Source organism: Fusarium venenatum (genome assembly GCF_020744135.1).
Source record: "Fusarium venenatum strain MPI-CAGE-CH-0201 chromosome Unknown EDB82scaffold_1, whole genome shotgun sequence".
NCBI classification, from domain to species: Eukaryota; Fungi; Ascomycota; class Sordariomycetes; order Hypocreales; family Nectriaceae; genus Fusarium; species Fusarium venenatum.
In genome coordinates, this window is record NW_027072129.1 from 2,147,260 (window position 1) to 2,171,718 (window position 24,459).

General features: G+C 48.2%; 7 protein-coding genes across 7 annotated transcripts; 3 read left to right on the forward strand and 4 right to left on the reverse strand.

Moving 5' to 3' along the window:
- Positions 1-4,070: 4,070 nt before the first annotated feature.
- Positions 4,071-4,677, forward strand: EDB82DRAFT_17852 (uncharacterized protein). The gene has a single exon (XM_065607137.1). It carries the CDS (start codon positions 4,192-4,194, stop codon positions 4,579-4,581), a length of 390 nt encoding a protein of 129 aa, XP_065465369.1. The 5' UTR covers positions 4,071-4,191; the 3' UTR covers positions 4,582-4,677.
- A 2,277-nt stretch (positions 4,678-6,954) lies between these two features.
- EDB82DRAFT_455558 (uncharacterized protein) lies at positions 6,955-11,115 on the forward strand (the record flags this gene model as incomplete). Its single annotated transcript, XM_065607849.1, has 2 exons — positions 6,955-7,429; positions 7,646-11,115. The coding sequence occupies 2 exons, from the start codon at positions 6,955-6,957 to the stop codon at positions 11,113-11,115; spliced, it is 3,945 nt and encodes a 1,314-aa protein (XP_065465370.1).
- A 256-nt stretch (positions 11,116-11,371) lies between these two features.
- On the reverse strand, positions 11,372-14,448 carry EDB82DRAFT_470272 (uncharacterized protein; the record flags this gene model as incomplete). The annotated part of the gene is made up of 2 exons (XM_025731723.1): positions 11,372-14,100; positions 14,154-14,448. The coding sequence occupies 2 exons, from the start codon at positions 14,446-14,448 to the stop codon at positions 11,372-11,374; spliced, it is 3,024 nt and encodes a 1,007-aa protein (XP_025590719.1).
- A 1,351-nt stretch (positions 14,449-15,799) lies between these two features.
- Positions 15,800-17,446, reverse strand: EDB82DRAFT_483844 (Snf7-domain-containing protein). Its single transcript, XM_025731722.2, has 4 exons — positions 16,879-17,446; positions 16,615-16,819; positions 16,339-16,547; positions 15,800-16,288 (listed from the first exon to the last, which is right to left on the reverse strand). Exons 1-4 carry the CDS (start codon positions 17,051-17,053, stop codon positions 16,206-16,208), a joined length of 672 nt encoding a protein of 223 aa, XP_025590718.1. The 5' UTR covers positions 17,054-17,446; the 3' UTR covers positions 15,800-16,205.
- Positions 17,447-18,052: 606 nt separating this feature from the next.
- Positions 18,053-19,710, reverse strand: EDB82DRAFT_18054 (Anp1-domain-containing protein). Its single transcript, XM_025731720.2, has 5 exons — positions 19,389-19,710; positions 18,706-19,334; positions 18,608-18,655; positions 18,335-18,550; positions 18,053-18,280 (listed from the first exon to the last, which is right to left on the reverse strand). The coding sequence occupies exons 1-5, from the start codon at positions 19,556-19,558 to the stop codon at positions 18,132-18,134; spliced, it is 1,212 nt and encodes a 403-aa protein (XP_025590717.1). The 5' UTR covers positions 19,559-19,710; the 3' UTR covers positions 18,053-18,131.
- Positions 19,711-20,927: 1,217 nt separating this feature from the next.
- Positions 20,928-22,007, forward strand: EDB82DRAFT_519519 (DNA glycosylase; the record flags this gene model as incomplete). Its single annotated transcript, XM_025731718.1, has 1 exon — positions 20,928-22,007. The coding sequence occupies one exon, from the start codon at positions 20,928-20,930 to the stop codon at positions 22,005-22,007; it is 1,080 nt and encodes a 359-aa protein (XP_025590715.1).
- Positions 22,008-22,166: 159 nt separating this feature from the next.
- On the reverse strand, positions 22,167-22,683 carry EDB82DRAFT_18087 (uncharacterized protein). The gene has a single exon (XM_065607147.1). It carries the CDS (start codon positions 22,547-22,549, stop codon positions 22,289-22,291), a length of 261 nt encoding a protein of 86 aa, XP_065465371.1. The 5' UTR covers positions 22,550-22,683; the 3' UTR covers positions 22,167-22,288.
- Between the last annotated feature and the right edge of the window lie 1,776 nt (positions 22,684-24,459).

Below are 24,459 nucleotides of genomic sequence, written 5' to 3' on the forward strand. Positions count from 1 at the left end.
TATGTGTAAACCAATTGGATATCTGTCGTTAGAAGGTGGTACCTATGGCAAGACATGTGAACGGCAGCTGTCTGTCAGTGTGGGGGTACAGTGAGACATTCGATCATATGTTGACAGTACTCAAAAGCGCAACAAGCAATTTGCAGCAGTAAGTATTTCCATGCACAGCAGAAGTGTACGTATATTGAAATCAACCTGATGCAAAACGTTGTGTGACTTTGCAACATGTGTTTTCCCTTCCTCTCGATGTGATAGTTCTGGTAGCTTTGAGTATCGCTGGGATCTCAATTTAGAAGGCTTGTTCTTCTCGTGTGAGGCCTCGTTGTCAGCAAATTGATTGTCAAAGCTCACGTGAGGCATACGCCCTTTTCAGGCAGTCAGGTGTCAGACTTCCTATTTGCAGCGGCGGATAACTCTGTGCCCCGTTCCAATAGGAATGTCTTCTCGAATAAGATATAATGCAAGGAGTAGGAAAAGTCTCGGTAGCTTTCCAGTAATCTCACTTAGGTATGTCAGAATACCGTGTGTGAAACAAAAGAAGACATGCTGGATGGAGTATCCTCAAGGGGGAATAAGACGCCGGACGCTGGTTGGGCGAATTTGGGCGTCGGACGTCCGAAGTTTTGTTTCCCCCCCTTAGAGTATTCGGCATGCAAGACCGCGTAGTTTCGCACCCCAGGATATGGAATTATTTCCCAGTACGGACTGATAGCCCTGGTATGATGCTCGAGAATATTCCAGGGCTGAGGTAGTGCTGCATATCAGTTGCACCGGGACGCCGTGCGACAAGCCTGATTGGTGTACTGCCAATTTCCACCGTCCCGGTCGTGGACGGAAGCTACAAGAGACCTGGTACAATTGGGCACATCTGTGGCAGGTTACAAAAAGCAAACCCTCTTTCCGGGAACGAATCTGTTCAGATCTGTTAGCTGGTCCTTTCACGCGGGCTCAAATGAGAGCAAACTGCAAATAAACTTCCTAAACCTTGACGTATTAAGCGACCAATCTGGATGGCGGATAAAGCACGAACACATAAAAACACACCCGCTGTTTAGCAAGAACAGTGAAGTCGGCGAGCAAGCAAGGTGAAAGAGCAAGCATTGCCAAGACTGGGGGTTGATGCAGACACAGCCTTACGATTGACAGGGGATCCAGTTGCTAAGAGTGTCAGCATGGCGCTGGGGTGTTTGTGGGAGACGCTTATGAAATGTGGTCCCCGAATTGGTCTGTTTCCGGTATTTTGCAGTTGGCAGGCAGCACTTGAAGAGTTGTATGTGTAGAATGGCTGGTATACCTCATCTTTGAGAGGTATGTAAACATGAATTCGGTATGTCGATAATTCAGTGTTGAACCGACTCGATTGTCTGCCATGGTCAAAGGATACATGATCGCCGCTCTGATATCACAGAATTCACCATGCTGTAGTGTGATTGATAGATAATGGGAGCAAGAGTTGAGATGATTGACCCCTGTGATTCTAGGCTCGCTTGCCGGTAGCTTCATGACTCTAAATTCGGGTCGTGGCATGTCTAACTGCAGAATTGGCTGGGCGTGAAACAGGAAACAAGAAACAAGAAACCGAATCAGATTCCAGGGGGTAGGTAACCCCTACAGAGTCTTAGTAGATTCAAGCTACTCCAGTGCCCTAGCACCGGGACGTCTGGCCGCAGAAAGGCCACCCAAACATCTCCAATTCCTCCATCGTGGTTCACCCACCACCACCATAAGTGCCGAGCGACTAGGGTCGGCGCAGAGAAACGGCGCTGAGAGTGACGTTGAAACATGTTGGTACTGTGAGATTTTGATATCCCGATGTGGTGTTTTTTCTCTTTAATTCAAAGAATCTTTGGTGAAATAAGCAAACACCTACCTGTCCAGCTGATCTCTCGTACTGGTAAGGCGATCCAGGCATCAGTCCTTGGCTTGTCGCTGATCAGTTAGTCAGTCACTCTGTTTCAAAGTCCCATCGTATTGCGCACGATGGAGAAAAGGAAGGGAGAAGAATGGAGATTGTTACTCATTCAAGAGCTGCAATGCGAGAAAAGAGTTGAGCTCTGCCTGATCTGCCTGCCTCAGTGGAGGCACGTGTGCAAGGTTTCGTTCCTGCAACTCGGCAGGTGTCACTAGCGCTCGATTTACAACGGGCAGGAGCCGGGCGAACCATTGCCTTGAATGACTAACTTTCCAAAGTCCCTATTTATTTATTTTTGACGCTATTTTCATTTTCTCCATGATGCAGGTTGTAGCTATTATTGAGTTCTTTCTATGATGCCGGCCTCAGTACACTTACAACACCATCAATGACAACTCTAGCACGCCTTGTGCGCCCCTCACTACTCAAGTTCTAGAACTTCAATCGCTTGCATATTCAATTCCTTCTCACTATATCGAATTGACGTCATAAATCTGCCTTCTCGTACCAAAGCTGATCAATGGTGTTTTGTTTCTATACTGGCACGGACAAGTTCTTGGCCACTCCGGGCTGCCACCAAAAGAAGAAGAACAAGTCCCATATTGTTTCTTACATGCATATTGACATGATGGTAGTGTGCCATACTATACCTACTCTACAGTGAAATACAGTGGAATCTGATGAATTTCAACTGTTGCTATTGCATCACATCACTTCCAGGCCCTGTAACCCTCCCCTTCAGCCCTGCTGCAGGTCAATTCAACCTCCCTGTCTCAGACCAATGGGTGGGATGACTCTTCACGCCGAGCCCGCTCATCTTGAACGGGAGCGGAACAGTTTCCTATGGAAGGACTGAGAATCGGTCGCCGCCTTTTTCTTACACATGGTGTCTGTACCTACAGGACTCTATTCTACCCCTGCCACCGGTCTCAATTGGACCCTTGCCCTGTCGACACGGTACGGTGCGGTACGGGTACCCAGGCTCATTGATCCTACACAGGTTGCGCTGCGCCTTGAGAACAAGCCCGTGCGTTCTCCTGCAGTGAGTCTCACTTAAAAGAAAGAAGGAAAAAATAGTATATGTTTACGATGCTTGATCTTTCGGGACAAGCAACACCCGATGGCGCAAAATAAACCAGGGCACAGGGAAACTGACACACAAAGTCCTAAAGAGCCATAGCCTCCGAGACAAGAAAGCCCCCAATCTCAAAGATCCATCCAACCCCCCTACCCCCTCCAGGCCCAAGGCATCTTTGGTGGTTGTGGGTCTGCACTAGTTATTCCATGCCTGCAATAGACGCGCCTCAGCCTTTGTCACCTGTTAAGACAGTCTGACTGAACTTGCGGCTATCGCTCTCACGCACTCTGACTGGCGTCTCTGGCGTCACTGGTGCCTTGCCGCACATCCTGCTGGAGTTTTGTGAGGGAGTGCTTCTTTGGGGTGGCCCTTCATATCGGGGAGTGTCGCTATGAGCTTCGACGCTCTCCTCCAGGCTACAAGCAGGCCTATAAGGCTGCGATGCCTCTTTTGAAGTCAATGTTCTTATTCTCACTTCCCATCTCTTTATTCACGAAATTCATAAAGCAAGCACTTCTTCATTGATACCGGCTGTCTCGTTCACAAACTTCATCCTTCTTGTGCCTTACTCTCTACTTTCGTTGCGACCAACAGCCTGCTCATCTTGACGAACCTACAAATCGGTTGGCCCAAACACTTTGACAGACCTTTGACTGAGCCATTACAACCTCTTACATCCTTGTATCGACACCTGGCCAACAACTTCCGGCCCAACACTGCAACCATGTGTTATCAACTTGTCGAACTGTATTCGGGATGCAAATGCCCCTACTACACACACGCTATCGACCGCTGCGCATCATATGGCCGCCCCGGCCATTCTATCCAGCAGCGAACGATACTTGTCGGTTATCTCTGCTCAGCACACGCGAACCATGGCGCCCAGTACGCATCACCGCACAGCTACTCCGACAGCGGCTACCACAGTGGCTACTCAAGCTCAAGGAGCTATCGATGAACAATTGTGTCTACAGCAATAAGTTGTCACTCTCCACAACTGGTTCTGTTCAAATTCGATGATTGGGTCACCTACCTGATCTCGTTCAACCCATCACAGCTCTCCTCTCTGTTGGCAGAGCATTTTCGCTGCATCTACGGTGTTCACTAGACTGTCTTATCGACCACTCATTACATTACGAGGATACCAAAACGTTGCTAAAGACTTGAGAATGAGACATGATTCTTCCTCACGGCCTTTTCCATGAGCATCTCAAACGTTCGCTATTTGCTCGTCGGATCGGGCATTCGTCGACAACCAGAAAAAAACACACCTCATCTCACATTTTTGATGGCGTCTAATTATTGTATTTTTTTTCATAGCGGGGGGTTTGTTTTGGTACCACTTCATTTTCATTTGGCTGGGAACCAGTCGGGATATACAACACGGGGTTACATTTCTGGAGCAGCAGTTGCTGAGAGCCTCACGGCACTTTTAGATGGCGATGGTTTTATTCTTGGGCGTGGAAAAGCAGTGGCATTACAGGTAATGGCCCTCTGCCCTTGGACTGCAATCTTGTTTGTTTCTTTTTTTGCTTATGTTTCTTCTACCCACCTTTGTCAACTTTCTCTTCTTCTTGGACGTCGTTTTTGATAAAGGACGGTCCACTCTAGGGTCTCAGGGGTTTTATGACGGACTGCATTTGAAATAGCGGGCCTGTACGAGCTTAGCGTTTGATATAGACAATGGATGGCTGGCCATTATTCTGTCTTATTTTAGGATGAGCTCGATGCTGATCAAACTCTTATTCTATCACAACACATCAGCTGTAACAGTAACAACTGTTATGTGTCTACCTGGGGACTGGATTCCTGATCATATGGCAGACAATACAATTGGAAACGCAGAGCGTTCATCATGATATAGCAAATAGAATCAACACTCTTCTCATTCTCCTCAAGTTATCACACTATCCCCATTTCACTCTATTTCCGTGATAATATACAGCAGAACTGATCAAGTCCAAGATCATTATAGTCCTAATCGCACAGTCCAAGATGCAAGGGGGTTGCAGGTGGGTACCTAGGTAGGTATCAAAAAGCCCGGGGAAACTAACATATGCTCGAGAAATATTTCTTCCTCCTACTACGGTTTTGAAAACCTGTAAAACGTTGAACCTTTGGATAGCTTTCATTATTGGGATAATCGCACGGAGGCCTCGTTAAACAACCAAATTCGAGTATCGCAGCCACAAGGCAGACAAGTCTAAAAACACTTACAAGATAGAACTAGTTTGGTTTACAGCCTTGCAGTAGCAACAATCAGCTCCAGCATTGTCTAAGCCAATGGCTAGGCGAGATAGCGTCGATGACCTATTATTAGGCTCTACATCCTAGCAAATTACCAGATCGAGCCACGCGAAAGAGTTGGGTGTCCTGGGCGTAAGCAAGGCCAATCATATCATATGGTGTGAAACCTTGCTGAAAAGGATTTCGGTTGTTTTACTTAGGAAACTTTTTGGCGCAGCTAACAAGGATGGCTGGAAGCTGCTATGATTAGTGGACGGGGCGCGATTAGGCGCACTGGCGCGCTACAAGGAACTATTCGATGGCGTGAGATAATCCGTCGAGCCGTTAAGAACATCGAGGGGGTTAATTTAGTCTAGATGTGTAGGATGATATGCAGTGTATGAGTGTGCAACGACAGCGGGAGTCGAATCACGGAATCAGAATAGAACTTCGTAACATCACTCTTGTAATGTTGTTGTACAGCATGGGAGGGAGTTGTTCGCTACCCAAGTTCTCGGATGTAACAATCCAAAAACAACAACATTTTACGACGTTTGACAGGATATGTAGTGTCCAAGGGGAACTCGAATTCATCACTATAATTGGCCGGTCTAACATCAGCTCACCCCTCTGAATTCATCAAGCTGACATAAGAGAACCGTTGCCTGAAGCTTGCGTCCGGCGATTTGAGAAACTGATTCGTCCGCACAGCTGAGGTGAGCATACCGAAAGGCCTAACTACGTAACGGCAATTTGCTCGATGTTACAGTGATGGGATGCGGCACTCGGAATGCCAGATAATGGACCGAGTTTCCACTGGGTCCCGTGCTGACAGGATCCTGTGGGCAGGTATGGAGGTATGTAGGTTGGGCAGTGGCGAACTCTCCAGGAATTAGGCTCGACGATCCATGTAGATGCTGTGTCGGACAGTTTGTATGCAGGGGCATGACGTGTAGTGGAGAACTCAAGGCGTTTTTGTACCGAACCGACAGGGATGTCTACGTCAGGAGTAACGAGCGCGGCTGCGCTTATGCTGTGGGTAAGGGCTCAGGCTAGTGGGTAGCAGAAAAGATGTACTCCTCAGTCTTAGGGTATAAAAATAAGTAGTCTAAGAACTATAGTCTAAGGAGCATAAAGCAACCTACTAATTTCGTCTCTTATGCTTATAGCGGTCGATTTTTCTGATACCCTGAGGTCAGGGTGTGAATAAGCGACAAATAGACATTCCGACGGCTCAGTATTGAAACTCAGGATCTAGGTTTCATGGTAGTGATCAACGTTGTATTATTGAGTTCATGTCATCTTCTGCCTTGCGAGTCAGGTTCCAGTATAGACGAGGTTTCCACATTGTCATGTTGATCATGACTCTAGACTAAAATGTTACCCGGTTGGTAGACCTGCTCGCTCCTGCTAAGTGAACTATGACCGTGACTTCCAGGCGAGGACAATTGAAGGAGCAAGTGTGATGATGTCACACGGACTCAGAGAAAATGGAAATTGTATCAGGGAAAGTACTTGCCTACTACCAATTGTCATTTTGGGATTAACAAAACGGTTGAGGACGTTACCGCAACATTCGTATTTCGTAACCCTTCATCGCCATCACAATACTCTTCGTCGGGCTTCCATTCCTTCTCCTCTTCCCGCCCAGCCTACATCCTACCTAGCATTCCCCTTTTTTACTACAATAAACAATATTCATACTGTTTCTCGTGCACCTACTATTAGGAACACCCTCATGTCCGATGCTCGTTTGTCTCGATCTAGCACTTCATCAACCCAGGCCATTCAAGCTTTAGCCGAAACTGTTTCTGTCAATAATCCCCCTACGCCGCAACCCTTGTTGAAACAAGATCTCCAGAACGGCGGGTCTCATCCGTCATCGACGGGCAATCTTGCTTCTACTACACACAGCTCGCGATCGTCATTTCCTTCATCCGGGAAGAACATCCGAGCTTCTACAATGTTTTCCACAATTATTGGCCACACTCGGGGTCTTCTCCCCCGGAGGGAGTCTCAAGGACAAGACGTAGTTAGAGTCGGAGATTTCGATCACACCCCTCCGCCCAGTGGACGTCCATCCGTCGACATTCCAAAAAAGGAGGATAAGGGAGAAGGCATCACATCTCAACAACTGCTTCACAAGCCATCCCGGATTGGCAATCTTACTGTTAAAGATCAATCAACTTCGACCATCTCGAAACCTCTCTTGGGTACGTCGAGTACGACATCGATCAAGGTGTTCAGTCCTTTATCCGGTCTTACATACCACAAGCCCTCTTTATCTCAAAATAAAACTGCCACAGATAGTGTGCATATAAGATTACGGGATAAGACATGGATCCAGCCATTGCCAAACCAAACACCACTTGACTTGAGCAATGTCAACTCAGACGAGGATTAGAAATCTGGCACTCTTCAGGTGGAAGACTTGAACCAAGAGGATCAAGAACGACCAGTCCCTCACACGGACACTCAAAGTCATACTGACGCGCTCCCGTCTTGGAACTTTCGACCCGTTCTTTCTCGACATTCTCATAAGGATGATGCGACTCGACACCACAGACAATCTAGTCAGTTGGATTACTTCTCTGACCATGCTGGAAATGCATCTTGCTTAAATTCCAACACTCATCTAGCCTCCATAAGCCCTAGTAGTCAGGAGGCTAAAACAGGCGTATGCACTGATACCCCATTAGGCGTTGCCGGAATACCAAAGGCCCAGTTGGACAAGCTGCCTGACTGCCACAATAATCTCCACGATTCGAATACGCAACTATCCTCACCAGGTAAAACCTGTGAACCGCCGATCGCATATGCGCAATTATCAGGTCGAAGCCGATCTTTGGGGTCAATGATGAATTATTTGTGGAAAAGCCACTGGCTAAAACGTTTGTCACAACTAAGCGGATCGCTCGATCCCATACTTCCAGAGATATCATTCCGAACGAAATCGGTTAGAGCTGACGATAGACGCCCATCAGAGCCCGTACTGCCGAGCAGTCAAGTTCTGAATAAGCTATCATCTTGGTCGCCCTTACCTGGTGAGCCGGATCATCGTGTTGATGGCCTCTTGTTCAAGCGTACTTTCAGTGATCTCGAAAGACTTGTTGACGAGGCCCTCTCGCTTGCGTTAGAGACAGCCGGCCGTTCAGAGATTGCGATGCACGATAACCAAGATCCTCTTCCTGAAGTAGGGGATCCTAATCTACTTGCTAAGCCAAACACATCGCCTGACACCCAAGAAAACGACGAAGTGGTTACAGAAGCCGAAGACGGTAAAATCCGTCATGGGAAGCCACAATATAGATGTGCTGCCACTTACACTACCGTGCCAACACATCCACGCTTAGCTGATATTGTCGAGAGTTATTCGAGAACGTATCAGGAGCTTCGAACAAGAACCCACATCGACCGTACGCGCCAGGAAAGCTCCTCAAGACAAGCACTGCATGGTGTTTTGTCTCGATCGCCCAGTAACGCAGCAACGGCGGAACCTAAACGCAAATCTGTTACACTGGAGGACCTCATCAGCACTGTTACTTCTCTCAAGTCTGATTTCAAGAGGCAAGATACTGAAGCCAAAATTCAAAAGTGTGCTTCATCTATCAGCCTCCCATCGGGCATTGGAAGTGGAACCGGACAAGATGCCCTGCCAGATCACGGCCTTTCTGATAGGAGGTTACACTATGAGCATGGGATTAACCTACGAAAGAGATCACATGTCAGTCTACGTGATACGCGTGGATTCAACCTTCCGAAATCACACATAAGGCAACCCATTGCGAGAGACTGGTCACCTGTTCGGAAACGTTCTGTTGCTTCTGTCGCTTGCTTGAGTACAGCCCTCATTGGAGTACTCCTTGGAATCTATACGGGCATGGTACCTTCAATCCAGTACTATATCGTGGATCAATCGCATGTTACCGTTCATGGCAACACCGGTTGTTTCCTAGCTCTCGCTTTGCCTTCGTTCGTTTTTTGGCCATTGCCTCTACTTCACGGTCGAAAACCATACATCATGTCCAGCCTCATTATTGCAATGCCGTTAATTTTCCCCCAAGCGATCGCTGTCAGTAATCAAAGATTGACAAATACTACCTACTGGCGGGCCATGCTTTTGACCTGTCGTACGCTGATGGGTGGCTCGTTAGGGTTTGCCAGCATGAACTTTCACTCAGTTCTAACAGACCTGTTTGGTGCATCCCTGATGTGTAGACACCCCCATCAAGAGGTCGTTGATCAGTTTGACGCAAGGAGACATGGAGGTGGTATGGGTATCTGGCTTGGAATCTGGACCTGGTGCTGGATCGGATCCCTCGGTCTTGGATTTCTCATCGGTGCCTCCATTATTGACAGACATCCCCCAGCCTGGGGATTCTATGTCAGCATCATATTGATTGCAGTGGTATTGATCCTCAATGTAATATGTCCCGAAGTACGAAGGTCTGCATTCCGTCGATCTATTGCAGAAGTACGAACCGGAGGGAGCATCTCGCGCCGTTTAGCCCGAGGAGAAGTCATGATGCATCGAGTCAAGACAGGTCCCAAGTGGTGGGGTCAGGAGGCATATCATGGGGTTCGCTTATCCCTGGAGATGCTCGAGCAACCTGGTTTTGCCGTTATAGCGATTTACGTCTCATGGATATATGCACAGATCGTCCTTGTCATCATCTTGATGGGCTCACTTGTTTCTCGGTTCTACCGCCTACGATCACCATACGTCGGTCTCCACGTCGCCGCCGTGGCTGTCGGCGCTCTGCTTGCGATCCCTTTTCAAAAGGCCAGTATCTTCTCACGGTCTCGCCGTCGAGAAGGCAAGTCAAATCGAGAGACTATAGGTAAAAAGGTTGCATGGTCATCGCATCTCATCCGACGAGCCATCTTCACGATATCTTTACCCATCGGTGCTGCCTGTTATGCTGCAGTCTCTTCTGGTCCGCCGATCAGTTCTATTGTACCAGCTTTCTTTGCTCTGTGTATGGGCTTCTTGTCGTGTCTTGCAATTTCTGAATGCAATGGCCTCATCATGGAAACGTTCGATACGTCAGACCTATCTCCCGGCATGATTGGCCACCACCGTGATCTATCGGGTCAAGACCATCGGAGGACCAACTACTCGTCTTTTCCAAGAATAACTGCGGGTTTTGCTGTAATTCACTCCCTCTCATATACCCTAGCAGCAGGCTCGACTGCTCTAGGCGGCCATGTGACCCGGAAGCTTGGGCAACAAGTCGCAACAACCGTTGTTGCGGGCATCCTCTTCTTGTTGACGGTCTTATTACTACTCGTACTCATCAGGTTCAAGAATGTACTCATTATACCTCGATCAAAATCTGAAGAGATGGAGAAGCTGACCCAGGCTCGACGACAATCTTCCAAACGCCGGGCCACTATGCCCAACGACATACGTGCTTTAATGGAGGAGGATCACGCTTGGCGACCTGCAATGACGGGCAACCCAATGGGCAAAAATCGTCGAATGAATGTGCTCGAAATGGGGAACTTGACAAGATGGGAAGACATTCGAAGGAGAAACAGGCTCATAGATTCAGGTATACATATCAACCGCGAAACACTGAATCATGGGCTGGAGGCTTTGGATGCTGCTCTAGAGACCCATGTTGACGATATGCGACAGAATGCCCAGGGATTTTTCAGGCGAGGAAGTTTGAGAAGACATGGAAGCCGCCTGCGACGCAGCAATCAAAGTAGAAGCAGTGAACAAACTTTCCATGACCTAGAGCTGGATACGTTTGATTCTGTCGGAACACCGGGCGAGTCATCCCAGCAGTCACGACGGTTTGCTAAGAGAGACTGCGTGATGGGTCAAGCAATCAAGGAGGAGGACAAAGGCGAGAATCAAGCCGGGGCAAGCAGCTCCCGGAAGAATGTCTGAGGCAAATTGAGAACACAGAAGTTGGTAGAGCATAACCTTGAAAATTAGAATGAACGTCTAAGGTAGTGTAGTGTATACAAGTATGTCTGCCCTAATAACCTGTGTGCAGTCTTGATGCCTTTTTCTCCCAGTCTATGGCTAATGCTCATTATGTCTCCGAAATCTCAATACTATTATACAAGAGGGAATTGATTTTAGTCTCATAAGACAAAGGAAATGGTAAGTCATGTGTTGGTATATGCGAAAGATTCCTTTCTTACTGCACATTCAGAACCAGGTCGTCTCCTCGTCGTGTAGGGGTTAATGTTGGTTTCCAATGAGGTGACAAAGGATAACTTGGAGGTGTCTTGTTTTGATCATCACGATTCCACTTTGATTTACTGGCGGGATCGATGCCAATAGTCATATCAGCAGCACGATCCAAACCTACACGCTTGGAAAGAAGTGAATCCTGACTCCCAGAGTGTGCAAGTGGTGTGGTCATTGGTTGGGGAGGGCGATAGTTTTGATACTGTGAGGGATGGATTTGGGTCTGTTGTGGTGCAGAATATAGTTGAAATGATTGGTATCCTCCCTGGCTGTGAGGCTGGGGCTGTTGGTTTTGCCGTGCTTGGAATGATTGGTACATATGAGGTTGTTGTTGGTAGATGTTTGATTGCGGTGGACGCTGGTAGGGTTGCAAAGGAGGTTGATGTTGAAAAGATTGGTACGATTGCGAAGTTCGGTGTGTGGGATGCCACACGTTATGCTGCCCATGCTGCTCCTGCTGAGGTTGATGAGGTTGATGGCGTTGTTGCGAATGGTGATGAGAGTGCAGGCGCTGGATAGGCTGCCAAGCTACTTGTTGCTCGCGGGGAGATGGCTGAAAAGAGGGGGGCCTTTGATAAGGTCGATAGGTTTGAGGTTGAGACCCTGAAGCAGAGCGACGGTGTTGCGATTGTGGCTGTTGACGGGCTTGGAGAGGTTGAGGATACGGCGGGTTAAAATAAAAGGGAGAGGCCCGAATCTGATCTGGGTTGACAGCGGGTGGCTCTTCAGTGGTGTCCTCTGGTTCGGGGGACGGTTCAACAATACGCATTGTCGGAGAAGTTGTCTCGAGTTCTGCATTCGGGATAGTTTGAGTGTTCTGAGGGCCTGGCTGCTGTCGTGCTGAGTTGTATGCAGAAGGAGGCTGCATCATACCCAATGTCGGACTTGGCTGGCCAGGAGGACTGTAGAATATCTGCCGCGAAGGAGGGGCCAATCTTGCGTTGACATTATCACACAGGTTGCCCACCTGGCTCGCCCGTCGAGGATCTCGGGGCGGTATCTGCGGCTGTTGTTGCTGCTGTTGGCGAACTCGCACAGATTGAGGAGACTCGGCAACAGGAGAAAGGCTGACTTGTTGCTCAAGTGTCACAGAAGGTATGCTCGTGGAAGACTCAGTCGATGTAGTAATGGTTGTGGCACTACTACTATTGGAGTCTTCGCGTGGGCGAGCCAATGGCCTGGTCAGCGAGCGTCGAGAAGAAGCACTGCGTCGCGGGTGAGATTGTGATGAGAAGAAGGGCGAAGGGTACTGTGGGCGCGGTCCGTAGGGTTTGTTCTGGGCACCTGCAGGGACAATCTCTGCTGGGGGAGCAAGTGTTCGAGCATTGGCTTGTCCCATGTTACCAAGAGCGCCGTTGTCATCTTTTGACGGTGGCTTTGGGGCGCCTCCTTGAGATCCATTGGAGTCCTGTGACCCTCTAGCTATTACAGAAGCACGTTTTGGATTGCCAAGAATCCAGTTACCGTACTGATCAGCAACATAGTAGGTGGTGGCTGACAGAGGAGTCGTAGGTGGGGGTCTCCAGACCTGTGTGTTGACATTGTTAGGAGACATCGACGTACGGTCTTCTTCGAACTCAGTTACATTGCTTTCACGGTTGTTTGTTCCCAACGCTCCTCCTACAGGTATCTCAACCGGAGGAATATGCAGCTTTGGTGGCATGGGTCGAGATCTGGGTGATGAAGCAGCAACAGTGGCAGCAGTTAGTGTTGGCTGCGGAAGTTGGGGGCTCGCGCCTCGATCTGGCTGTCCATTCTCTTCCAGTTCTGGCTTGATAGGAGGCAAGGGCTTTTCGCTAGTGGGTTCAGACGATGTGTGTGGTAAGGTTGGCTTTGCAGGGAGTAGCTTCGACAGTCTTCTGAGGGGAGAAGAATTTACCGTGTTTCGGTTCGAAGAAGGGGGGGATAACGCAACACCAATATTCTCGGGTCTGGAATTCGCTCTGTTGTACACAGGAGGTGGTGGTGCTTGAGTTCCAGGATCCAAGTCGGGACGAAGTTGGTGAACCATCCAAGAGTTGTGTCCGCCATTGTCAGATCGATCTGCTTTGTAACCCCAGGTATCCCTCATAGGAAGAAAACCAGTCTTGATATGAGGATACTTTCTTCGCCGACAGTACCTTGCCAGAACAATAGCTCCCACTGCTACTCCAACAGCGGCTAGAACTCCTACTGATATACCAGCGATCTGCTCTGTCGAGAGTTTGCCAGAATCGTCATTCTCGTCGTCTTTGCTCGTACCGCCAGCGCCGCCAGATACCTCTGTGGTGGTCTCGGTCTCTAACGTGAAAGTGGAAGTAGACTTTGTGGTTTCGAAAGTTGTAGATCTGGTGAACGGCGGTTCGCTAATCGAGATAATTTCCGAAGCAGAAGTAGTTTCGTCTGGTGAATCAGTAGAGAAATCTTCCTTTGTTGTCGATCTTATTCTTGTTCTCGTCGATGGTCTTGGAATGACAGGAGGCGACGATGTATCAATTACTAAGGTTGTGGGTAACGACTGGGTAGTGCTCGAGGTTTCCAGGCTCAATGTAGTACTCGATGCGATCACAGGGGGAAAAGTTACAACTCCTCTTCCTGAAGGATCCAAAACCAACGTTGCTGTGATTGTGAGATGTGTTGGGTGGGCTGCATTCGGCCTCCCATTACAGATAGCATACGCGCGCTCAACGACTCGTTCTGGGTTTGCGTAAGTGACTCTCGCAGAGTTCTAAGCGATAAAGAAGACATACCACTCGCTTCAACTGTCGAACAGAATCCAATGGATCGTTCAGCTGATATACATTGCATTGCACCTTCACCCAAAGTGAAGCCCAATGCGCCCCTTCGAGGACATAGACAGTCCAAAAGGGGCCTCCCTATGCAGGTATCGAGGACATAGTTGATGTTTAAGAAAGAAGCGAAACAGTCGGCAGCACAGCTGGGGACGAAGCTGGAGAATTCGTTTGGAATATTAGTTGCCGCCAGTACAGCGGTAACACAAAATATCAACCATGAAGGCACGAAGGAAAATGGCCGGCTGGCCATTCTACAACGAAACATCTGAAGATTCAAATGTCAGTCCTGGGCCGGGACTACACGACTTGAATAAGGTACTCACCTATAAAGAAGGGTATCTATTAAAGGAGATGACCAGCATCTCAACGAAATGTATTCATGAGCAGTCGTGATGATAGAACAAAGAAAAGGAAAAGACCAAAGAGATATTAGGCGTGAATTGGTACGAACTATCACAGATGACAGAGGAAAAGAGAAAAGGGAAATGCGAAACACAGTCACATCGAACAGATAAGGTAGGAAACAAGGGGGCATATGAAGACTGCATTCTCAGCAGCCGCCGTCTTTTTTTGCTACAGCACGAGAGCTCATCATGGCCTAGACAGAGATAGCGAGACCAGCGAAGGAAGGCCAGCGCTTGCTAGCCAAGTTGGGACGCTGTAAGTTCTGCAAGATCAAGCCTTCTATTCAGCTCCGGGGCTCCTCAGATGTCGTGGAGCCGCCGGAGCGGGCCTCTTGAATCCTCTCTGCGTCATTAGGGAAGAGGCTGGATCCGAAAGAAGCTGCACGAGGAGCTATTTTTTGACCGCAGAGACATATCGGTCAATACGAAACTCGACCCCACGGCCATAATGTTTGTTGCGGCGGTTAGAGGTGGTGACATGACTGGTTGATGTTGCCCGAACCGCCGATAGACGCGGGAGGGTCCTTTTGGGTGTCAGCAACAGACAGCCAACCAGCCAACTGGAAACACAGTGATTGATCACGTGAGATCATATCTGTCCAATTACAATCTGAATATAGCCTCGATCAAGGCCAGACCTACATACACACCTAGTCTAGTACGTAGTATAGGCCATGTATTGCAGATCTACAACCTTTATTGATCAGTTTAACGTTAATGTTATCGGCGGATGTGATTACTCTACTCTTTATACAGCAATCCCGGTCTTGGCTAGTTTCGGAATCAGTTAGCCGGTCTTTCTGAACTTCTCTCATCGAATTCTTTTTGAAACGATCACATACAGGTCGGCTGAAGAGAGACACACGCCTATTTAGCGTCACTTCGTGTTCAATATAGTTGTACATCTCGGTTCGTTGCGAGGGATCAAGACCAGGGTTGAGGCTGACCAAAGAATCCGCCCTTGTTTCAGTCATTCAGCTTCTAAGTGATTCGACCCACCCATCTTGGTCTGCTCCAGGTCTTACTGACCAAAGAATTCAACCATCATTCTCATTTCCGATGCTAAAGACTTGCTTTTAGGTCGGTCGGTGCAGCGTTCATTGACTCTGTTGGAGATGGTCAATGGCCTATCTTCCCTTAAAAGAGATGAATGGGGTTTATGAGAAAGACACAAAAACGTTTGACAAAGAGGTGTTTTGAGACACTTTGCTTTCAAACTTTACTGGATATATTCACACTGAAGATCTAAACTCTCCCTTAAACCAGGCTTATTAACCACGACATAGACAAAGCTCTTGATGCATACGTCTCGATCGTATGTCATGAATAACGTCTTCCGTAAGTTCAACAGCAATGCTAAAGCCAAATTCCTAGGCAAAAGATGGAAACGGTTTCTTAAACGCAAAGGGTCAACAACAGCCGCAGACGCCGACGCCGACATAACACCCAATAGAACAACAAATCCGACAGGGCATGGGAACTCAGAATACTACCGAGCAGCCGTCTCTTGTCTAGGACAAAAGACGCCGCCGATAGTGTAGTTCCACCCTTGGTTTCAACCAACTAAATGCTATGCAATCATCACGTTCCTCTAATGGTGGCCTCACATGGCCATCTCAGCCTGTAGTTTCCGAAGCTCAGCTTCCTCGTCATCCTCCTCCACAGCCTGCTTCTTGCTTGGTACAGCTAAAACATATTAGTCTCTCGAAGGAATACAACATGACCGGGGTACATACGCTCTGCAGAAGCTGGCGTGGGCAGCTTGTGCACGGCATCCGACACAGGGACGGTTCCTGTCTTGAGCATTTGCTCATCAAGCTGCTCCTGTTGTAGCTCGTCCAGCTCATTCTCCAACTCATCGTCATCGATGGCGTCGCCCATTGGGGTTTGGGTAATAGCGTTGACAATCTCGTCGCTCATGGCGTTTTGTTCTCGCAACTCGTCCCTGTAACGCAGTATTAGTAAGATGCACAACCTCCAAATAAGTGTAAAGACGCAAAGCGAGCACGTACATTATCGCGTCCACCTTATCCGCTGTAAGACCCTTGTGGATATGTTTCATTGCCGCGTTGGCGTCGCTCATGGCGGCCAATGTCTCCTTGTTGATGTTGGCCGACTCGATGGCGTTGATCTGCTGCTCCAAAGTACCAATTTGCGAAACGGTTTGGTCGAGCGAATGCTCGTGTGTCTTCTTGCGCCTCAAGGCCGCCTTGGCCGCTATCATCTAGATCAGCATCCCTGCCCCGCATTATCTGCCCGCTGAGATAGACGCATACCATTCTTGTTTGTGCTCACGTTCTTGCGCGCGATGCCATCCTGCTCATCAATCTGATTCTGGAGATGCCTCTCGCGCTTCTGCAGCATATCAAGCTGCGCTCGCAGACCGAGGATCGCATTCTTGGGAGTATCCTTGCGCTTCTGGGCCGCGGCGCCACCGAACCAACCCCACATGTCTACGGTTGTTGATCGCTAAGGTTGATGAGGGGAAAGATTAAAATAAATGAGGATGAGGAGTAACCGTCCTGTTCCTCTTGTAGAGTCGGTCTCGTCTGATGTTGTTGAAGCAGGAAAATAGCGTAGCGAGTCTCGACTCAGTGTCGGGTAGTGGGGTCAGGCTGAAAGAGGGTTACGGTTCACAGCGTCACCTATACAGTATCCAGGGCTTTTGGGTTTGATAAAGGAGAGAAAGTTTAGGTACTCGGTATGTTTCGTTTAAAATCGTCGTCGTCAGTGTTGTCGTCCTAGGTAGTATTATGTTAAAAGGTAGCCTGCTGAACTCTTATCGTTGCCTGTGTGATGACGGCACGCTACCTTGTCCGCTATTTCTTCTTAATTGCATAATGCGGGGGGTATCCACCATCTTGTCAGAACGAGGGCCTTCGCTCATGGTCATGGTGCACATGGGGGTTCCATGTGACGCAATATTCACATGGCCAATCGCTGAAGCGGAAAGTTGGCTTCGTACTGACTCAACACCCATGACAGGAATCCATTCAACATGAGGTTATTCGCAGATTTTTTGAATATATTGGATTGACAATTATCAATTGCTCACTTCCCATGAGCAATTAATGCTTCAGCATACAAACATCATGTCCTAAACTCCACCACTTTGTTTAAAGGCAGTGTTCCCTCGCTCTTTATACCCAAATTAAGCTCATGCCACATTGTATCTCCAGACGAGTAACTAGAACTCAGTGTTCAAATATTGCCGTAAAATCTGCGTCGCTTTTTTTCCAACCCATCCCATTAAATCCCAATAGCGTCAACGCAGATTGTAGTAGAAATGTAATAGATCGTGACGGAATCGAGCGCAACTTGATAACAGCATTGAAGATGGTGTTGCTTTGTTGTGTACAGTGCTCAAACTGAGAGCTGGCATCAAAGCACTTCCACGAATGTTGGAAACATCAACAGGCGTAACGTCATGGGTCTGCGTATATAGTTGAAGTAGTCCCAGAAAGACAGGACAAGCTGAGGCTGCTTCGTAATAAGCCAGCTCAGAAACCAAGCTTTAAGCCCGCAGCCTTCATAGGTTACCGCCCTTTTCTTGTGTATCGTAGTGCCAAACGATGTAGTTGGGAAGGCCAATGACTTGGTAGCCGGCTCGTTTGGCCATTTTGGCAAAACCCTCTGTCTCCGCCTGGTTCTCGAAAGCGTAGGGTGGGAAGTTGATGCCTGTAGATAGTGTCAGTTGCGAGCTCATGGCCCATGTCGTTTTCAATCACACACCTGATCGATGCACGTCTGCCTTGACGAGGATGTTGACGCCGCCAATACCATCAAGCTGAAGTTCAACATCCTTGTTTTCACGCCAGTCGCCCATCCTGCACATGTATTCACGTCCTGTGTCAAACTCCTTGTAGCCCTCCACAATGATTGTGTCTTTTGGCAGGCTATTGGCGAGTTTTCGACCTTTTTCTGACTCGATCCACGAGTTGTAGTCGACTGCAGCCTAGTATTAGCAACCTTTTCAATAGTATTACCAGCGAATCGTTCACTTACATCGACCCTCAATGTCGACCCCCTTCTCAAATCTATGGAACCAAATGTCTTGGGGATGTCAGTACCATTTTTCGGAAATTTGGTTTCGTTCGACTTACTGGGCACAAGAATGTCTCGGTCATGAGCAATGAAGTCTTCCAAAATACGTCTGGGCGCCTCTTCGATATCAACATCACGCCAGTACACCCACGAATGCTCCGGCTTCAAGGCTGTGGCCAACAAATAGTTTCTTGCTTTAGCCATAGCTTTGCGACGCGGCGCTTGTACCTCGAACCCATGCCTCTGTTCCGCATTTTGGCTAAGGTGGAAATGAAAGTTCTTCTCAATAATAGTGATGCTATTGAATGGAACCTCGTCCTTTCGTTTTTGCAGATGATCCAACTCAGAAGCAAGTACGGCAAGCGTATCATCTCTCGAATCGGATACCAAAAAGGCAAGATCGATCAGGCGATGTGGGTATGTGAGCTCGGCGATGAGCTTGAAGTAGTTCTTCAGAAAGGGAGCAGCGTCCTTCAGAGGCGTAAGGATCAATATTCGCTCGTTTCGAACAACAGCCTTGGGGCTAGAGGTAATGGGGTTCAGATCGATATGCTGAATCGAGGGGGAATCGACTTTGAGAGGCTTGTGGTGGTTGAAGAGGACGGGCGTTTGCATGTGCGCGTTCCATAGGGCATGTTCGTTCGGTGTCATTTCCATAGGTGACTTATTTGGGCCCCAGCATCGAACGCTGTATAGTCGTCAGTCAATGTACCGTCTGAAGTCTAGCTATGAAGGTAAGTACTTCTGTGGCCCAGGAGGCGTTGCTCGAAGACTACGGTATAATAGCATCACAATGCCAGTTAAACCCAGTATAAGGAGCAATCGAGATCGTGTCAAGTTGCTGCGCAATGCTCTACTCTGTGGCATGTGTGCCTTTGCAGCCTTCCAGCTAATTCCACCGTTGGAAAGCATGGCGAATTCGTCGTGTGGCCGTCCTGACCACTATATCGTCCAGGTCGAATCGTTCGTCGCAAGCTCAATATCAAAGCTGTGGTTGCAGCCCTTCACACGTTGTTGGCACCCAGATAGTGCAAAGGTTTTGGTAAGTCTAAACTCGCCAATTGCACTATAGGCTTTCGATCTTGTGCAGCACCGAGCTCCGGTAGGTACAAATCGGATCGGCCCTTGTTTTGTCGAGAGCAAACGAGACCCTGATATGCTTCGTACAGGGGTTGTTGCTGGCTCTTTGAAAGTTGTTGGTGTCTACGCAAGGGGTCTAGCGTATCCAAAGTAGTCGCTGAAGAATCGCAAACATTCGCATTGATCGAGCGTCGATAGTATGACTGGAAACGAGTGTGTAGCGGTTCGCGGTAAATAATGTATGTAGGTGAACTGATGCAGGATGTGAATGAGCCGGGTCAGGTAAATAAAACAAACCAGTTGATGACATTATCCATGTTGCGACAGCTCAGCACCATGGAAGCACTTTGGCTCTCGTTAGCTCAACAGGGTGGGTATGTCGCACTGGAACAGGGTTCATTCTTAGAGCATTCTAGGGCGCATCGAGCCATACTCCAGTGCGTGCTTGCCCACTTCCCGGAGAGTGTCAACGGATATGTACTTACCCGGTAGCATGAGATGACTTCACAACTTATACTTTAGATGGGTATTCTTCCATAGAACATAGATAATCAACCACGATGGAATATAATGTGTTAAATAAATTTTATCGACTTTCAGCTCATATTGTGGAAATACCTGCTAGGATATGTTCATCATGAGCCCCTTGATATCAAATTCCAGTGTGGAACCAATTGTGTGATGGCAACAAGTTGCGGCCATGTCTGCTAAAGATCATGGCATTAAAGTGAATGGAGATATCAACTGCACATAAAATGATAAGTTGATAAACTATCACATACGTACACGGAAAGCCATGTCTATGTTGCTACCTATCTCTCGACTAGTACGACAGTTTACCTACAAACAAACATCCGCATGGTTGACAGGATCTTAGACCGCTGACGTATTATCTATGCCACAGAAGCGCCTACAAGATCGTCCAATGACATCGGCAGGGCGCACTTGCCACAGAAGGCATGCTTCTTCCAACAACAACGTGAAGCAGAAAGAGACGATCTCATTCACCTCCAAGGATACTCGACAAATTTAAGCAAACAAACCAAACTGTGTTGAGGACATCTAGCAGGTTATTAATTACCAACTGGAGTTCCTTATGCACACTGCACTTTTACGGCATCATCACTCTCTGCTCATACAATTGTTCACACTACCACCACAGGCACTCAAGACCAAGATAAGGCCAATTTCAGCACACATAATGGCTGTGACAAGGAGCTCTTCAAGCATCAGCACCACGTCTGGGACCAAGTCTGAACCACTGGCCAAAGCAAAATCGAATAATAATACCCGGAAGCGCAAAGCTACTCAGGATGAGACCCAGGCACCTTCAACGCCCCCAAGAAAGCGTGCACAAGGCAAGCCTGCAACTCCAGCAGCTCCGCCACCAGTAACACCAACGCCAGCTGCTGCAAGAGCTTTTGCTGAGACTACAAGTTCGAGCAAGAAACCTCGTAGTGCGGCGGTTGCACGACTTGCAAACCCCAAGCTGACAAATGCGGCACTCCTCTCGCCAGAGACGTCGAGACTGGTCGCCTCGCGAGATCTCGAAACCATCTCGCCCAGCAAGGCACCTCAGATCAAAACGACCACCGATAATTTGCTGAAAGAGGCATGCGATTATCTGATCAAAGTTGATGCTCGCATGAAACCCCTAATTGAGAATCACCACTGTAGAGCGTTTTCGCCAGAGGGTCTAGCAGAGAATATTGACCCATTTGAGAGTCTTTCGAGTTCAATTATTGGACAGCAAGTATCGGGGGCAGCGGCAAAGTCAATAAAGGGCAAGTTCCTCACGCTATTTGAGCTCCAACCTGGTTCACGATTCCCGCATCCATCTCAAGTGGCTACCAAAACCATTGAGGAGCTTCGGACAGCGGGACTATCGCAACGCAAAGCCGAGTATATCAAAGGGCTCGCGGAGAGGTTTGGCAGTGGAGAACTGAGCGCCCAGATGCTTCATGATGCCTCGGACGAGGAAGTCATGGAAAAGCTGATCGCGGTTAGGGGTCTTGGAAAATGGTCCGTTGAAATGTTTGCCTGCTTCGCCCTCAAAAGGATGGACGTCTTTTCGCTCGGCGATCTGGGCGTTCAGAGAGGAATGGCTGCATTTGTTGGGCGTGATGTTGCCAAGCTCAAGGCCAAAGGCGGCGGCAAATGGAAGTACATGTCAGAACAAGATATGATTGAACTTTCGAACAAGTTTTCGCCGTATCGAAGTCTGTTCATGTGGTACATGTGGCGAGTTGAGGAGACAGACATGTGCATTATGGAGCAATAAGGTTCCGTTGCCTGGTCGGCGTATATGTTTATTATCATGCTATTCACATGGTGTTGATCGGATATGCGCCCACAAGCGCTGCAACAATGAGTGGTGATGTCATGACATAGGCTCCATTCGATGTTCGTGAGGTGCTACTCTCAACGACTGGTCCAGACCCGGCGAAAAGAACCCGATACATTCAATGATGGATAATATTTTCTTCGTTCAAACGCATGGACTCGGTTGATTGTTGTCTCCCTACGCTAGCTCCCCTACAAAAGTGCATGGCCGTTTTGGTATCAAAGTATCAACAGCAGACAGTCACCACTCATTAGCTTAATTCGAGGCAAGACCTGATTCGTTATCGGCGATCGGCTCCAGGGGAGGCCTTCTTTTGTGGACTGGCTAGACTGGCTCTTCCAACGGCGTGAAGACGGTTGCGCCACGAATCGGACCAAGGACGCCCTTGCCGGCCTGCAGCGGGCCTCGATGCATCTCCAATGTAAAGGTTGTGAGAGACAAAGAAAAAAAAGAAGGGTTTTGCAACAGATCAGACGCATGAATACGTGTTCAGGGTTGGCTCTAGCTCATCCATCGTGCCAGTTCAATGGCTCAACCCAGAAGTCAAAATGCGTTTAGCTTCCGGAAAGAAAACCTTGATCAACCTTTTGCGATCACTTTGTAAATCGAACTCACTGTAAGCTGCTTGGATACCTTGGCGTATGGATGCGGGATGTGGGAACTGGCTTGGCTAATTGTCATGACTGGTTAGGAGCAAAAGATAGAAAGAAATAATCCTTGCTACCCACATCCCACACGAAGCCGCAGTTAGTCTTGGCTGCGTGTGGAGAGTTGTGAGTGCAACGCGTCGAGGGAGGCGAACGTCGTCGGATTTACACGCCACAATGGAATGGAGGCGCAGACTGGAGGCTCTTGGTACAGTCGTTGGCAGACTGGACAGCGGGAATATCCAATCGAACAGCCAACGGGAGCAAAGTCACGCATCTAGCGTTGTCTGCGATCAGAGTATGGAGTACCGTACGGGTACAACAGGTTGATGGTTTTTCTCAGACAGTCTTGCGAGACGACATTCTTAGGGGTTGATACGAGACGACGAACCCTAGAAAGCCATTGTCTGAGGTAGAAAGTGCTCTACGAGAGAAGATTTGCTTTGCTCTGGGTTTAATTACTTGGATGATTATAATCATCATGATCATCAATGGAAGCAAGGCTTTTAACTGAGGGTGAAACCAAATGATAACAAGCTCTCGGAGCCTCGCGACAAAACAAATCAGGGGCGGATTTGGGCTAGAGGGTGGTGCGAGAATAAAAGTGCTTTTTACCTAAAATCGCAACACTGGATCTATCCGTGGCATGCCCCGGCGATTATGTGCCTCTTATCCACAGCCACATACATAGGAGTGGCCAGGATTATTATCTGAGACTCATCTTGAATCCCCAAAGCACGTGGGTTCGGCGTAGTCAACCAGGCAATATCTTTTGTTCGAGCCGCATGATATAGGAGAGCTAGCAAGGGAAATGAAAGCCAATATACTATCAGTCATGTGGGATTGGACCAAGACGTGGAATGGGAGCTGGAAGAAAGGGAGAAGAAGCTTTGGGCTTCCTTGATTCGTATCCCTGGGGCTTTCGGGAGCCCTGTTGCCGGCCTTGCTACATCCATATTTCGTATCGTATTGGCAATATCAAATTTCAGTGTCTTTTATGCTTAGCGCTGTCAATTCCTCATGAAGATTAGGCAGATCGATCAATCAATTAATGAATCACTGAAATATTACTTTCCGGATATACCGACCTTTGTTGGCAATGTGGTTGGACGGCATTTCGTGTCAGTACTGTAACTATATGCCGTGCAACTCGCTCGGTCTTGACAGATCCGCCGTGTAACAGTTGCCACAAACAGGTAACATGATGATGAATCCAGGCTGAGCTATTGTTTTGTATAATTGATGACGTTTCGGTTGAAGAAGGGGAATTGAAGCTTGAGAATCTAGGTCTAGGCTTGATCGTAAACGGATACGGGCGAAACAATAGAGGCAAATGGAACAGGACGAGTTTGAGCGGCCGGGAATGCGGTGAATCGTCTCCGTCTGTTAGTAGATACTTGAGGCCATGGTTGGCATTGATGCGACAAAACAGCAAAGACTTCTGTCTTGGAAGTTTCTCGCTATCGTGACTCGATTTACCTTCTGGGGACATGGGGTTGAAAATCCCTGCTAGTACATGTGTAAAGCGGATACATGAGGCAGCATCCATAGCTGAGAATGGGGTGCAAATCTCGCCTGCATGCGATGTGCTGGAATTAGAAGCCCAAATTCATCAGTTGAGCTTGTACCTAAATTAGGGGACGGGATAACTTGGGAATATCTCTTAGAGATGGTCTGTATCGACAAGAGAAGCTGTAAAACACACACGCTTAAGCTGGTATGTCCCATAAAGGAAGGTTGGG

Coding starts and splice junctions, on each gene's coding strand:
- EDB82DRAFT_17852 (XM_065607137.1), top strand. CDS start 4,192: ATGAGCATCTCAAACGTTCGCTATTTGCTCGTCGGATCGGGCATTCGT.
- EDB82DRAFT_483844 (XM_025731722.2), bottom strand. CDS start 17,053: ATGTGGGGTTGGTTCGGTGGCGCCGCGGCCCAGAAGCGCAAGGATACT. Junction 16,548..16,614: donor GATAAGGTGGACGCGATAAT/GTACGTGCTCGC, acceptor ACTGCGTTACAG/GGACGAGTTGCGAGAACAAA. Junction 16,289..16,338: donor CACGCCAGCTTCTGCAGAGC/GTATGTACCCCG, acceptor AATATGTTTTAG/CTGTACCAAGCAAGAAGCAG.
- EDB82DRAFT_18054 (XM_025731720.2), bottom strand. CDS start 19,558: ATGCTTTCCAACGGTGGAATTAGCTGGAAGGCTGCAAAGGCACACATG. Junction 18,656..18,705: donor CCGAGACATTCTTGTGCCCA/GTAAGTCGAACG, acceptor GACATCCCCAAG/ACATTTGGTTCCATAGATTT. Junction 18,281..18,334: donor GGCAGACGTGCATCGATCAG/GTGTGTGATTGA, acceptor CACTATCTACAG/GCATCAACTTCCCACCCTAC.
- EDB82DRAFT_18087 (XM_065607147.1), bottom strand. CDS start 22,549: ATGCGTCTGATCTGTTGCAAAACCCTTCTTTTTTTTCTTTGTCTCTCA.